At 41.4% G+C, this 13,219-nt stretch overlaps 1 protein-coding gene across 6 annotated transcripts in view; it reads left to right on the top strand.

Moving 5' to 3' along the window:
• LOC138946240 (dedicator of cytokinesis protein 9-like) overlaps positions 1-13,219 on the top strand; it is a 132,198-nt gene that overhangs the window by 27,997 nt on the left and 90,982 nt on the right. For all 6 annotated transcript variants that reach the window (XM_070317774.1, XM_070317773.1, XM_070317775.1 and 3 more), the window contains exons 8-18: positions 401-468; positions 1,878-1,961; positions 2,354-2,515; positions 2,981-3,187; positions 4,882-5,084; positions 7,485-7,592; positions 7,972-8,057; positions 9,451-9,638; positions 10,943-11,008; positions 11,634-11,726; positions 12,323-12,501. In XM_070317774.1, the coding sequence (XP_070173875.1) occupies positions 401-468; positions 1,878-1,961; positions 2,354-2,515; positions 2,981-3,187; positions 4,882-5,084; positions 7,485-7,592; positions 7,972-8,057; positions 9,451-9,638; positions 10,943-11,008; positions 11,634-11,726; positions 12,323-12,501 (1,444 nt within the window). The remainder of the gene's footprint in view (positions 1-400; positions 469-1,877; positions 1,962-2,353; positions 2,516-2,980; positions 3,188-4,881; positions 5,085-7,484; positions 7,593-7,971; positions 8,058-9,450; positions 9,639-10,942; positions 11,009-11,633; positions 11,727-12,322; positions 12,502-13,219) is intronic.

The following is a 13,219-nucleotide window of genomic DNA, read 5'->3' as shown; positions in this document are numbered from 1 at the left end:
CCAGCTCTACCCACTGAGCTACCCAGCTCTACCCACTGAGCTACCCAGCTCTACCCACTGAGCTACCCAGCTCTACCAACTGAGCTACCCTGCCCCCGATGATGGAGAAGAAGACATGATAATGATGATAGTGATGATGAGAGGAGAAGAAAGGGATGATGATGTTAATAATAGTGATGGTTGATGACAATGATGAAAATGATTATGAGGCGGAGGCGAATAATAGCGGTGATGTGGTGGATGATAATGCTGTGGTACCTGGGTTTTTTTTCATTTTCTTCTTCGTCCTATTTATTTTTTCTTTCTGTTTTGTTTTAAATTATTTTCTTCTTTTTTTAAGATCAAGAATGTTTTTTTGGTACCGATTTAGATGTTAAATGTTTTTGTATTGCCTTTGCAGAAGAGACGTCATCCCCAGACAAGCCGGAACAGTACAAGGAGCGCAGCATAGATCATCCAGTGGTTAAGGTAAAACTTACAATCACCATCTTTGCTTCACAGTTCTATGATTGGGCGTACACTGATACAGTGGAACCCTCCTGTTAAGGCCTATAAACATCTGGGAAAAGCATGTTAAAAAAGGTGGCACTCTTGACATGGGAGATAAATGTCCAAATGTTATAAACAGAAAAATGTAAAAACGAAAATCTTGAGAGGGGGGGGGGCGGTTGTTTTAAATTGGGGGTCCAAAAAGTGGTTCCACTGTGCAGTTATGAGCTGTGATTATGTTCAAATCTAGATAAAATTAGACTGACATCCATCAGTTTAGAGGAAAAAAAGTGCCAGAAACAAAATCTGAAAACTTCTTTCTTTTAACGTTTTTTGCCATGTTTTTGTTCAAGTCTAATATACGAATTCCAGGAATAACTCAAGTCAAGTTTTTATTAGCAGTGGAGAGTTGCTTTTCAAACCCACGTGACAAAATAGATCAATCCTTATTGAGTGGTCATTGCCTTACACATGCTGACTGACACTGTGGAAAAAGGCTGCTTAATGCCAGTGATTGGCGTACAATGTCACGCAGGCATGGTTGCCCTTTTTTTTCCAAGAAAAAACAACCCTTTACAGCCCATAAAAACTTGACAGTTATGTCCGAACATCATCTATTGCCGTGAAGTCCCTCAGAGTTTGGTTAATCTGGTGTCATTGCTAAATGTTTCGCTCTCTCTCCCATCCAGGATATCAACAAAAATGAAGTGCTGTTGGTTGCACCTTCAATTGAACTGGTGAAATCTGTTGTGGTTGATTTTCTGATATATATATTCCATGTTTTTGAAGATTTTGTTCCAGTTTGCGGATTGATTTGGGATCGAGTATAATCTCTAATTAAAATGTTGTTCTGTTTGTCAATAAGATTACAAATCTGCTTGGCTTTTATGGACATCGTTTGTTGGTTTCTGTTTTTGTTCATATTTATGTTTTCAAATTTTGATGGTTGCAAGTACTCAGCATTTCTGCATCTTTAGCTTGCTCTCATGTACCCAATTTGAAAGCGAAATTCTATACCAGCCTAAGCTCTGGCTTGTTTTTTGGTTTTTTTTCCTATAAGAATTAAATGGTATGCGTTTGTTTGCGTGCATGTGTTTGTGTGTACCGTATGCACGTGTACGTGCGTGTGTGTGCTTTTAGCAACCAGAACGAGCAAATGACAGTTTTGTAAATGGATTTTACAAAAAGCGAAAGCAGCAGTTTTGGGCAGTGTTCTGCTTTCCCTGGTGGGAGATGTACATGCTCCTCTCAGTATACCTTCTATTTTTGTGAATCTCACCATATATTTTTTTATTTTTTTATCCATATACGCAAGAAATACTTCATTCTTTCATTTGGTCGTTTTTCAGTCTTTCTTTTTTTCTAGATGGTTGGCGTTTATGTTTCAGTACTCCAGAGAGACTGACTCGTCCCTGCTGAAAGCGAGGCAAGAGGGGAGACAGAACCTCTTCTCAGTTTACCCAGATATGAGGGTGAGTCTACTCTGTCTGGACTTGTCAAGTTTGTGTCTGTTGCTCTCTCTGGCTTTCTCTCTCCTGTGTACTTGTGTCCGACTGAGAGGGGTAAAGAGTGTTGTCTGTTGACAACAGGGCATGCTTCTGCAAGACTCAAGACTTTTCTTTTCCCTAAGTAATCCTCAGACTACTGAGCCCTGCTACACCACCCCCCCCCCCCCCCCACAGAGTGAGAGACAGACAGACAGACAGAGAGAGAGAGAGAGAGAGAGAGAGAGAGAGAGAGAGAGAGAGAGAGAGCAAGAGAGAGACAGAAAGAGAGAGAGAGAGAAAGAATGAATAAGGAAAGAATACAGAATATGTGAACATGCAGTCCATTACCTTACAATTCCTCTGTCTCCCCTCAACAGAGAATAATCATGGAGGAGGACTTGGAGGATTTGGAGGATGAGGAGGAGATTGAAGTGTTCCCCAAACCAGTGGCGGAGAGATTTCTTCTCCGGCTGGAGCATCTCCAGACCTCTCTCCAGCTTCTTCTGTCTGACGCTGGAGGTCCCAAGAAACACTGCAACGTAAGCGTAACAGCTCAACACAATTTAATGTCACAAAATCTACACCTTATGTGAAAAGGCTGAGGTTCTTTGGGTTTATTATGTGTATGGACAGTTTATTTGATTTCACATACTGTATCCATCCTAAAAGCTATCCTTGATTGAGCCTAATGTTGATTTCACAAAGACTTCGCAGAGTCTTTGTAACGAAAATTCAGTACCAAAGCTTTGTGCAGCGAGCTTCCTGAAGTAGACTTCGCAAAGTCGACTTTGCCCAATTAAAACCAGGCTTTTCATTTCCAAACCCTGGGTAGATGGATCAGATCTCACCTAAATTCAAAGATTTTAGTAGATTTATATTGTTTCGTTACATTCATAAGATCAGATTTTCTCAGACTTTTTTTTTAGGTCTTAAAAAGGAGGCTCCACTGTACCTGTTATAAATATTTTTCATTTATGATGCCTTTCTACTTCTCCCTTTTTTAGCCGGAACCTTTCTTCGTCACCTTCGCCATCTACGATGTCAAGGAGAGGAAAAAGATCTCGGAGGATTTTCACGTCAACCCCAATGAGCCGGAAATCCAGGCTATGATTCCAGCGGAACTGCTGCGCGTCTTTGATAAGGGAGGGGCGAGAGGTGCCGCTGACGTTAACGGTCTGAAAGACGACTGGGTCTCCAAGTCCCTCAGACAGGTTGGTTGTCTGCATTATTTACCCTATTAGTATTATCCAGATGCTGGCAAATTCGGGTCGCTTCCTCCCAGTGGAAAACAAGAGTCACGCTAACCAGGTTTGTGCGTGTTTGGGTGTATTACTATTAGTCTCCTGCAGTTGTGGCAGAATGATCAAGGTTTTTTACACACCGCTATGGTGACACGGGGGTGGGGCATGGATACCGTCTTTTAGTCTGCTCATAAAGTTGACTTGTGTCCGTCCCTGCCTGGATTCCAATCTGTGACCTTACGATCACATGTCTAGTTCTCTACCAACTGAGCTACCCTGGTCCCCAATCAGGTCAGCACCATAAGTTAAAAGGACAAGTCGCGTAAGGCGAAATTACTACATTTAGTCAAGCTGTGGAACTCACAGAATGAAACTGAACGCACTGCATTTTTTCACAATGACCGTAGTCCGCCGCTAGTGCAAAAGGCAGTGAAAGTGACGAGCCTGTTCAGCGCGGTAGCGGTTGCGCTGTGCTGCATAGCACGCTTTACTGTACCTCTCTTCGTTTTAACTTTCTGAGCGTGTTTTTAATCCAAACATATCATATCTATATGTTTTTGGAATCAGGAACCAACAAGGAATAAGATGAAATTGTTTTTAAAACGATTTCGGAAATTTAATTTTAATCATAATTTTTATATTTTTAATTTTCAGAGCTTGTTTTTAATCCGAATATAACATATTTATATGTTTTTGGAATCAGAACATGATGAAGAATAAAATAAAAGTAATTTTGGATCGTTTTATAAAAAAATAATTTTAATTACAATTTTCAGATTTTTAATGACCAAAGTCATTAATTAATTTTTAAGCCTCCATGCTGAAATGCAATACCGAAGTCCGGCCTTCATCAAAGATTGCTTGGCCACAATTTCAATTAATTTGATTGAAAAATGAAGGTGTGACAGTGCCGCCTCAACTTTTACAAAAAGCCGGATATGACGTCATAAAAGACATTTATCGAAAAAATGAAAAAAACGTCTGGGGATTTCATACCCAGGAACTCTCATGTAAAATTTCATAAAGATCGGTCCAGTAGTTTAGTCTGAATCGCTCTACACACACACACGCACAGACACACACACACACACACACACACACACATACACACACACACACACACCATGACCCTCGTCTCGATTCCCCCTCTATGTTAAAACATTTAGTCAAAACTTGACTAAATGTAAAAAGAAAAAGAGAGACGGAGAGAGAGCACCTTCATGTATTTCTACTACATTTTTTCGGCTTGTAGTGCATTATGGGACGCAGGGATGCACAGTTTGGGGATCCCTGAGATGAATGTTAGTTTGTTGATTCAAGCAAAATGTTCTCATGGTAAGATCTGATACAGCAGGACAAGAAAAACACATTTCATTGTTACCACTGAAAATGGCATACATATAATCATCCCAATTAGATGACAGAGGCATCTTCTTACAGTGCTACCCGTCATGAAAGGACACTTTGGTCCAGTTCAAAGTGTCCCTACATTTCAGGTGGCCTGTAATGACAGGTATATATTTGTCAAAATAATAGACAAAGGGGCCGCACAGGGCAGGTACCACTGTATTAGTAAGTGGCCTGTGAGTGTTAAGATACGCTTAACAACAACTGCTACTTGGCTGGCTTTTACTTAGTTTAAACATTCTGTCTGACTCTTACAGGGAATTTTCTCGGTGGTGCGACGTCACTCGGAGATATTCCTGGTGGCGCGTGTGGAGAAGGTCCTGCAGGGGGCGCTGTCGCAGTGCCTGGAGCCCTACCTGAAAGGCCCCGACCGCAAGATGGCGCTCAAGGTCCACAACTCTGTCAAGCACTACTGTGCCGGCATCGGCCACTACCGCATGCCCTTCGCCTGGTCTGCTAGGTGAGAACAAGTAAAACTCTCACATACACAAAATGTCGCTATTTGTACAGTCAAACCCCTTCCTTTCAAGACCTTCACAAAATCGGAAAATATCAGATCTTAAAAAGGAGGGAGTCTTAAAAAGGAGGGAGTCTTAAAAAGGAGGGAGTCTTAAAATGGAGGGAGTCTTAAAAAGGAGGGAGTCTTAAAATGGAGGGAGTCTTAAAAAGGAGGGAGTCTTAAAAAGGAGGGAGTCTTAAAAAGGAGGGAGTCTTAAAATGGAGGGAGTCTTAAAATGGAGGGAGTCTTAAAAAGGAGGGAGTCTTAAAATGGAGGGAGTCTTAAAAAGGAGGGAGTCTTAAAATGGAGGGAGTCTTAAAAAGGAGGGAGTCTTAAAATGGAGGGAGTCTTAAAAAGGAGGGAGTCTTAAAATGGAGGGAGTCTTAAAAAGGAGGGAGTCTTAAAAAGGAGGGAGTCTTAAAAAGGAGGGAGTCTTGAAAAGGAGGGAGTCTTAAAAAGGAGGGAGTCTTAAAATGGAGGTAGTCTTAAAATGGAGGGAGTGTTAAAATGGAGGGAGTCTTAAAAAGGAGGGAGTCTTAAAATGGAGGGAGTCTTAAAAAGGAGGGAGTCTTAAAATAGAGGGAGTCTTAAAAAGGAGGTACATTCACAGAGGTTGTGAACAGAAAGTCTGAAAATGCAAGGTCTTAAAAGGGGAGAAGTCTTAAACTGGGGGGTCTTAAAAGGGGGTTCCACTGTATTGGGATTTAGAAATGAAGGCTTTTGTGTCGGTAATGTACTGAGAAAGGAACACAGATTAATACAATAGTGCTTGTGCTTTAGATTCAGTATTAGGATAAAGCCTCAAATCAACTGTGCAAAGTTTACTTCACCCCCCGCGGGTTAGGGGGAAGAATTTACCCGATGCTCCCCAGCATGTCGTAAGAGGCGACTAACGGATTCTGTTTCTCCTTTTACCCTTGTTAAGTGTTTCTTGTATAGAATATAGTCAATGTTTGTAAAGATTTTAGTCAAGCAGTATGTAAGAAATGTTAAGTCCTTTGTACTGGAAACTTGCATTCTCCCAGTAAGGTCATATATTGTACTACGTTGCAAGCCCCTGGAGCAATTTTTTGATTAGTGCTTTTGTGAACAAGAAACAATTAACAAGTGGCTCTATCCCATCTCCCCCCCCCCTTTCCCCGTCGCGATATAACCTTCGTGGTTGAAAACGACGTTAAATACCAAATAAAGAAAGAAAGAAAGTTTACTTGGCCAAGCTTGCTGTATGGCACTTTGGCACTGAATGTTTGGCAAGAAGACTTCGCAAAGCTGATTTCAGGCTCAATTGAGAACAGTCTTAAGACTGCTGAACAATACCGGCATGGTTGGCCTGGTGGTAAGGCGTCTGTCCCATGATCGGGAGGTCGTGGGTTTGAACCCTGGCCGGGTCATACCTAAGACTTTAAAATTGGCAATCTAGTGGCTGCTCCGCCTGGCATAATGGGGTTAGTGCTAGGACTGGTTGGTCCGGTGTCAGAATAATGTGACTGGGTGAGACATGAAGCCTGTGCTGCGACTTCTGTCTTGTGTGTGGCGCACGTTATATGTCAAAGCAGCACCGCCCTAATATGGCCCTTCGTGGTCGGCTGGGCGTTAAGCAAACAAACAAACAAACAAACTGCTGAACAATCTAACTGGCTTACCATACCGCTTTGTAGCAGAAGAGAAGGCTTTTATGTTGTCCCAGTTTTTGTGCAAAACATTCTGGTCTTTATCTTCTATTGAACCTTTCTCTGCATGGTTTTGGGAGGATCAGAGGGGGAAATAAGCCTACCAATAAGTAGTGTGGAACACGGTATTTAAAAAAAATTCTCTCTCTCTCTCTCTCTCTCTCTCTCTCTCTCTCTCTCTCTCTCTCTCTCTCTCTCTCTCTTTGTCTCTCTCTCTCGCTCTCTCTCTGTCTCTCTGTCTCTCTATCTGTCTCTGTCTCTCTCTCTGTCTGTCTCTCTCTCTCTCTCTCTCTCTCTCTCTCTCTCTCTCTCTCTCTCTCTCTCTCTCTCTCTCTCTCTCTCTCTCTCTCTCTCTCTCTCTCTCTCTCTCTCTCTCTCTCTCTCTTTCTTTTTATCAGTATTGTAATCTGCATGTTATGTTATGCTCCGGCCTTACTTGTAGGCGAACGGTATGTTATATGTCTGTCTCTCTGTTATGTCCTAATGTTGGGTATATATGTCTTGTATTCTTGCCATTTACATATTTATTATACATGTTGAAGGATGAATGATGTTACATTGTAGACGGATGCATGTTATTGATTAAAAGCCCCACAATGATGTGCTTGGCAAATACTAAAAAAAAAAAATTCTGCTAGTCACATGTTTAAATCTTCAGTTGACTCTTTTTTGTTGACAACACTGTTTTCAGACCACTGGCTTCAACCATGATCGGATCGTCCACCATACCGCTGTATCGCTACGAAGGGTCAAAGTTCACAGACGACGAGATCATCAAGCAGCTGGAAGACTTCAAGAAGTAGGTTGACTTTTTCCCGTCAATTTTCTTCTTTTTATTATACATGTATCATAATGGCATTCGACGAACACCCCTTCCCCAAATTGGCTAGTTGCCTTTTTACTTCCACTTTTATGGGCATAATTCTACATCAGTACACACACATGGAAATACACATGCATACACACGCACACACGCACGCACACACACACACACAGCACACACACACACACACACACACACACACACACACACACACACACACACAGCACAAACAAAAAAACGGCATTCAATTTTTCAACCTACTTTTATCCAAGTCAGCCCTTTTCAGTAAAATCGTTTCATGGTTGTGATAAGAGCCAAGATTGAAATTGAAGCTAACCTGTCCTCGCTTTCACAGACAGGAGAAAGCTGCCAAGCTTCAGGTGATTCCCGGAGAATTGAAGATTCACTTTGACCAGCTGAATGCCGACCAGTCACCAGACAGTGAGTGTGGCAGTTACAGAGTTGGAACCCCCCCCCCCCCCCCTTTTTTTTGAGACCACCCAATTTAAGACTCTCTCCCTTGTTAGACCGTGTTTTCTCTGACTTTCTGTTCATAACCTCTGGAAATTTACCACCATTTTCTTCTTCTTGTCGTTCGCTAACATGGAGCCCGGCGCTGCACCTGCCTGGCGAGCACCATAACGTGCATTTTGGACTGTCGACATTTCATTTTTGCAATTTGCGTGGATCTATGGTTGGTTAAGGTGCGCCTGTTGGCCCAGATCCTCCGACTTCAGCCTACCACCGTTTTAAGATCCACTCCTTGTTAAGACCTCATTTTCTTCAGTGTTTGAAGATCTTAACAGGGGGTTCCACTGTACTAGCAAAGGGGGGTCTGTTAGCTGAATAGACCAATTCCCGAAATATCTCTGCTCGGTTTTTATGTATTTTAAAAGAGTGATTACTCTTGAAATTCCCCCGAAAGCGGCGTATGGCTGCCTGAATGGTGGGGTAAAAACGGTCATACACGTAAAAACCCACTCGTGCAAATTTGTGAGTGAACGTGGGAGTTTCAGCCCATGAGCGAAGAAGAAGAAGATTACTGTTGAAAAATATGATGCACACTTTCCCACATGGTTGCTGAATCTGTTTACTGGGGGACACGATCACAATCAAAAACTTGACTAAATGTAAAAACCAACCAACTGATATAGGAATGTTGTTCAAGGGATTGTGTTGGGAGCGTGATTGTGCATGAACACTTACTTGTACGTACTCAAGGGAACTGATAAGACATCAAAGAATTGTATTCAAGTTCCCCAAAAAGCAGCATATAGCTGCCTAATTGGCGGAGTAAAAACGGTCATACTGTTGACCCGTGATTTGTAAAAAATGTTAAACTCGCATGCACATGTTTGTGACGGACACACCGACAGACAGACACATCTGTGCTTATCACGTTTCGAAATCGAATAACAAAAAAAATAACATGCAGATTTACTCACACACTTGCATTTTCATATGTATTTTTGGCCTGGGATCCCTTTGTGGTTGACTGGGCTCTAAACAACAAATATTAATAATAATAATAAAAGGCATGTATTACTTTGTGGAATGCGATTTTTTTTACATTTATACAAATCGCGGTTTTAGGTTCGACGTAATTTGTCAAATGTTTTTACATTTTTACAAATCACATGTTAACACATGTACACATAAAAAACCACTCGTGCAAAAAACAGAAGAAGAAAGAAGGAGAGGTATTGAAGTACTTGCAGGGATTCATGTTTCAGCCTGGAATTTTCTGTGTTTGAAATAGTGTTCTCTGCATCGAATAGTGTTTGTGTTTAAAAATCCACGTTGAATCTAGCATGACGACTTCCATGCGTTTCAGGCACCCTGACGTCAAGCCTAGTGCGCATCAAGCCATTTGCGGATCCTCCGACAGAGGGGCCGACATTTGAGGTGGAAGAGTTCTTGCCCAAGAAAGCCTCCCTTTGCTCCACCTTCGATTACTACGTGAACCACCTGTACGTCTACCCCCTGTCGCTCAAGTACGACAGCCAGAAAACCTTCGCCAAGGTACGGTCTTGTCTTAGTTGTCACAGAGTAAATCAAATCAAAATCAAATCAAATTAACTTTATCATCTCACATGGAGAAATGTCAGTGGTGGTACATGTAACATAAAGACAAAGGAAAGACTACAGCATCAAGAGTACGCTCTGGTTTTCATGGCAGTGGAGAAATGTCAGTGGTGGTGCATATAACATAGAGACAAACGAAAGACTACAGCATCAAGAGTACGCTCTGGTTTTCATGGCAGTGGAGAAATGTCAGTGGTGGTGCATATAACATAGAGACAAACGAAAGACTACAGCATCAAGAGTACGCTCTGGTTTTCATGGCAGTGGAGAAATGTCAGTGGTGGTGCATATAACATAAAGACAAACGAAAGACTACAGCATCAAGAGTACGCTCTGGTTTTCATGGCAGTGGAGAAATGTCAGTGGTGGTACATGTAACATAAAGACAAACGAAAGACTACAGCATCAAGAGTACGCTCTGGTTTTCATGGCAGTGGAGAAATGTCAGTGGTGGTACATGTAACATAGAGACAAACGAAAGACTACAGCATCAAGAGTACGCTCTGGTTTTCATGGCAGTGGAGAAATGTCAGTGGTGGTACATATAACATAAAGACAAACAAAAGACTACAGCATCAAGAGTACGCTCTGGTTTTCATGGCAGTGGAGAAATGTCAGTGGTGGTGCATATAACATAGAGACAAACGAAAGACTACAGCATCAAGAGTACGCTCTGGTTTTCATGGCAGTGGAGAAATGTCAGTGGTGGTGCATATAACATAGAGACAAACGAAAGACTACAGCATCAAGAGTACGCTCTGGTTTTCATGGCAGTGGAGAAATGTCAGTGGTGGTGCATATAACATAGAGACAAACGAAAGACTACAGCATCAAGAGTACGCTCTGGTTTTCATGGCAGTGGAGAAATGTCAGTGGTGGTGCATATAACATAAAGACAAACGAAAGACTACAGCATCAAGAGTACGCTCTGGTTTTCATGGCAGTGGTACCTGCCATGTACGGTTTGTGTTTGTGTGCGTGCATGCGTGTCCACACGTGTGTATTTGTGTGTGTAAACATAAGACGATACTTGCCCAGGTTGTCAGAGAGTGTTAATTATCATGACAGTTGTAGTCTCAGTTGTTACGATGTAGGAAAGTGGTGCCATCACAAAGAGACCATTTTCAGAAATGGTTCTGTCCGGATTGTATGGGTTGTAAGTTGTTGTGCCTTTTTCTTGTTTGTTTCTTCGCTGACGCCATTTGCTTGTGGGTGTTTAATTTCAAACTGCGTTGTTTCAGGCTCGCAACATTGCGTGCTGTGTGGAGCTGAGAGACAGCGATGATGAGAAGGCTGCTCCTTTGAAGGTAACATTAACAACACTTTATTGTCCATTAAAATGAACACATTAAAATGGAAAATTGTCTTCGACACATCTAACCTGCCTGTCAAAGATTATAAAATACACATCGAAATAAGAATTACAGGAACATTAAAAAAAAAGCACATAAAACACATAGGTACATGTCATTGTATTTTCACATAACCAAGCATACTTTTTCTCTCTGTCTCAATTCTAGTTTCCTAACCAGCAAAGTAACTGAATAATGATCATTACTAAATAAGATATTGTTTAAAATTTGGGAATTGAGTATTTTAAATACCAGATGTAAGTCTGAAATGCTGTCATAATGTGAGAAGTTAGAATACAGTACTTTCAGATCTATGAGAATTTTAAAATACCCAACGCAAGTCTGAAATGCTGTTGTAATGTTACAAGTTAAAATGCAGTACTTTCAGATCTTTGAGTATTCTAAAGTACCAGACGTGAATTTCAAATGTTACAAGTAAAAATTCAGTACTTTCAGATCTATGAGTATTTCAAAATACCCAACAATAGTTTGAAATGCTGTTACAAGTTAAAATACAGTACTGTCAGATCTATGTCTTAATGGATTTAAGAAAGTGTCATCATGTGTTGTGTATTTTCAGCGAATTTACGGCTTGCCAGGAATGTCAGTATTCACAACATTGGCCAACACCTCTGTGCAACACCACTCTACCACGCCAAACTTCATGGAAGAGGTCAGGAATTGTAATGATTAAACTTCAACTGATTGTAATTTGAATATTTGTCCCATCGTTGTTGGTTACCAGACAAATGAAGCATGAGCTTTTGGGAACGATATGGGACATGTTTTCTATCTGTCTAAATCATCTCAAGCCATTTTTCTTAAACCTGCCAGAAGTTTTGAACCGCTGAAGATTTTTTTATATTCAGTTTTTTGTTCGTTATTACTTAGACAGACTTAGAAAATGTTATTATCTCAAAGCAAGATGCCATGGGCGCTGGTAGTAAGATTGCAGGAAAACTATCACGACTGTATGGTATTAACTGGCCTAAAAAGTGTATTCATTTTGTCCAGCTGTTTTTGTGGTTCACTTTTGTCTAGTCAAAGATACAAAAAGCATCTGCAGTTTCTGTCCATACATACCCCAAACTCTCAATCATTCCTCCCTGTAAAATCGACAAGTCTGGCAGTGGAACAAAATGCAGATGTGGATGGAGCAGGGAATTCTGGGACAATGCGGTGTGAGAGCACACTGGGGCAAGGAACAAGAGTCGGGACAGGCAACAAACAAACAAAACAAACAAATCATTCCTCCCTTTTTTGTTGTAGGTAAAGTTGTCACTACCAGTTCAGCTTCACGACCGACACCACCTGCTGTTCCGTTTCTACCACATCAGCTGCGAGGGATCCAGGAGCGGGAGTCGACTGTCTGGCGCAGCCGTCAAAAAGAAAGACGGCATCGAAACCCACGTGGGTTACGCCTGGATGCCGATTCTACACGACGGAAGGTGTGTTGTTGTATATGGGGTGCATAGATACTGTAACAGATGGGGCTTTTAGCTGAAATATACATTCCTTATCCTGTATAAACGAGTATAAGCACTGCCACAGATCTTTACATGGGGTAAGAACCACTTTTCACTTGGGTGCATACCAAAAGTGAGTATCCACTCACCCAGTACAGTGGAACCCCCTTTTAAGACCTCGACAAATCTGAGAAAATCAGGTCTTAACAAGGAGGGAGTCTTAGAACGGAGTTTAAGGACAGAAGGTCTGAAAAACAAATTCTGTACACAAATTCGAACTCTGCACAAAAGCAGTAAGTTTTTGGTAAGGGCTGAGTGAAAACGCATGGGCCGATCTGGGGTGGTTGACAAGATGATGTACATGAGAAAAGTATCTTTCATTTAATTTTTGTATTATTCTTTTTATATTTAGTCAAGTTTTGACTAAATATTTTAACATCGAGGGGGAATCGAAACGAGGGTCGTGGTGTATGTGTGTGTGTGTGTGTGTGTGCGTGCGTGCGTGTAGAGCGATTCAGACCAAACTACTAGACCGATCTTTATGAAATTTGACATGAGAGTTCCTGGGATTGATATCCCCATACGTTTTTTTCATTTTTTTGATAAATGTCTTTGATGACGTCATATCCGGCTTTTCGTGAAAGTTGAGGCGGCACTGTCACGCCCTCATTTTTCAACCAAATTGGTTGAAATTTTGGTC

The sequence above is a fragment of the Littorina saxatilis genome, linkage group LG13, assembly GCF_037325665.1.
Source record: "Littorina saxatilis isolate snail1 linkage group LG13, US_GU_Lsax_2.0, whole genome shotgun sequence".
Taxonomy (NCBI): Eukaryota; Metazoa; Mollusca; class Gastropoda; order Littorinimorpha; family Littorinidae; genus Littorina; species Littorina saxatilis.
Note: the sequence above shows the minus strand (reverse complement) of the source record. Positions and strands in the feature narration are given on the sequence as shown.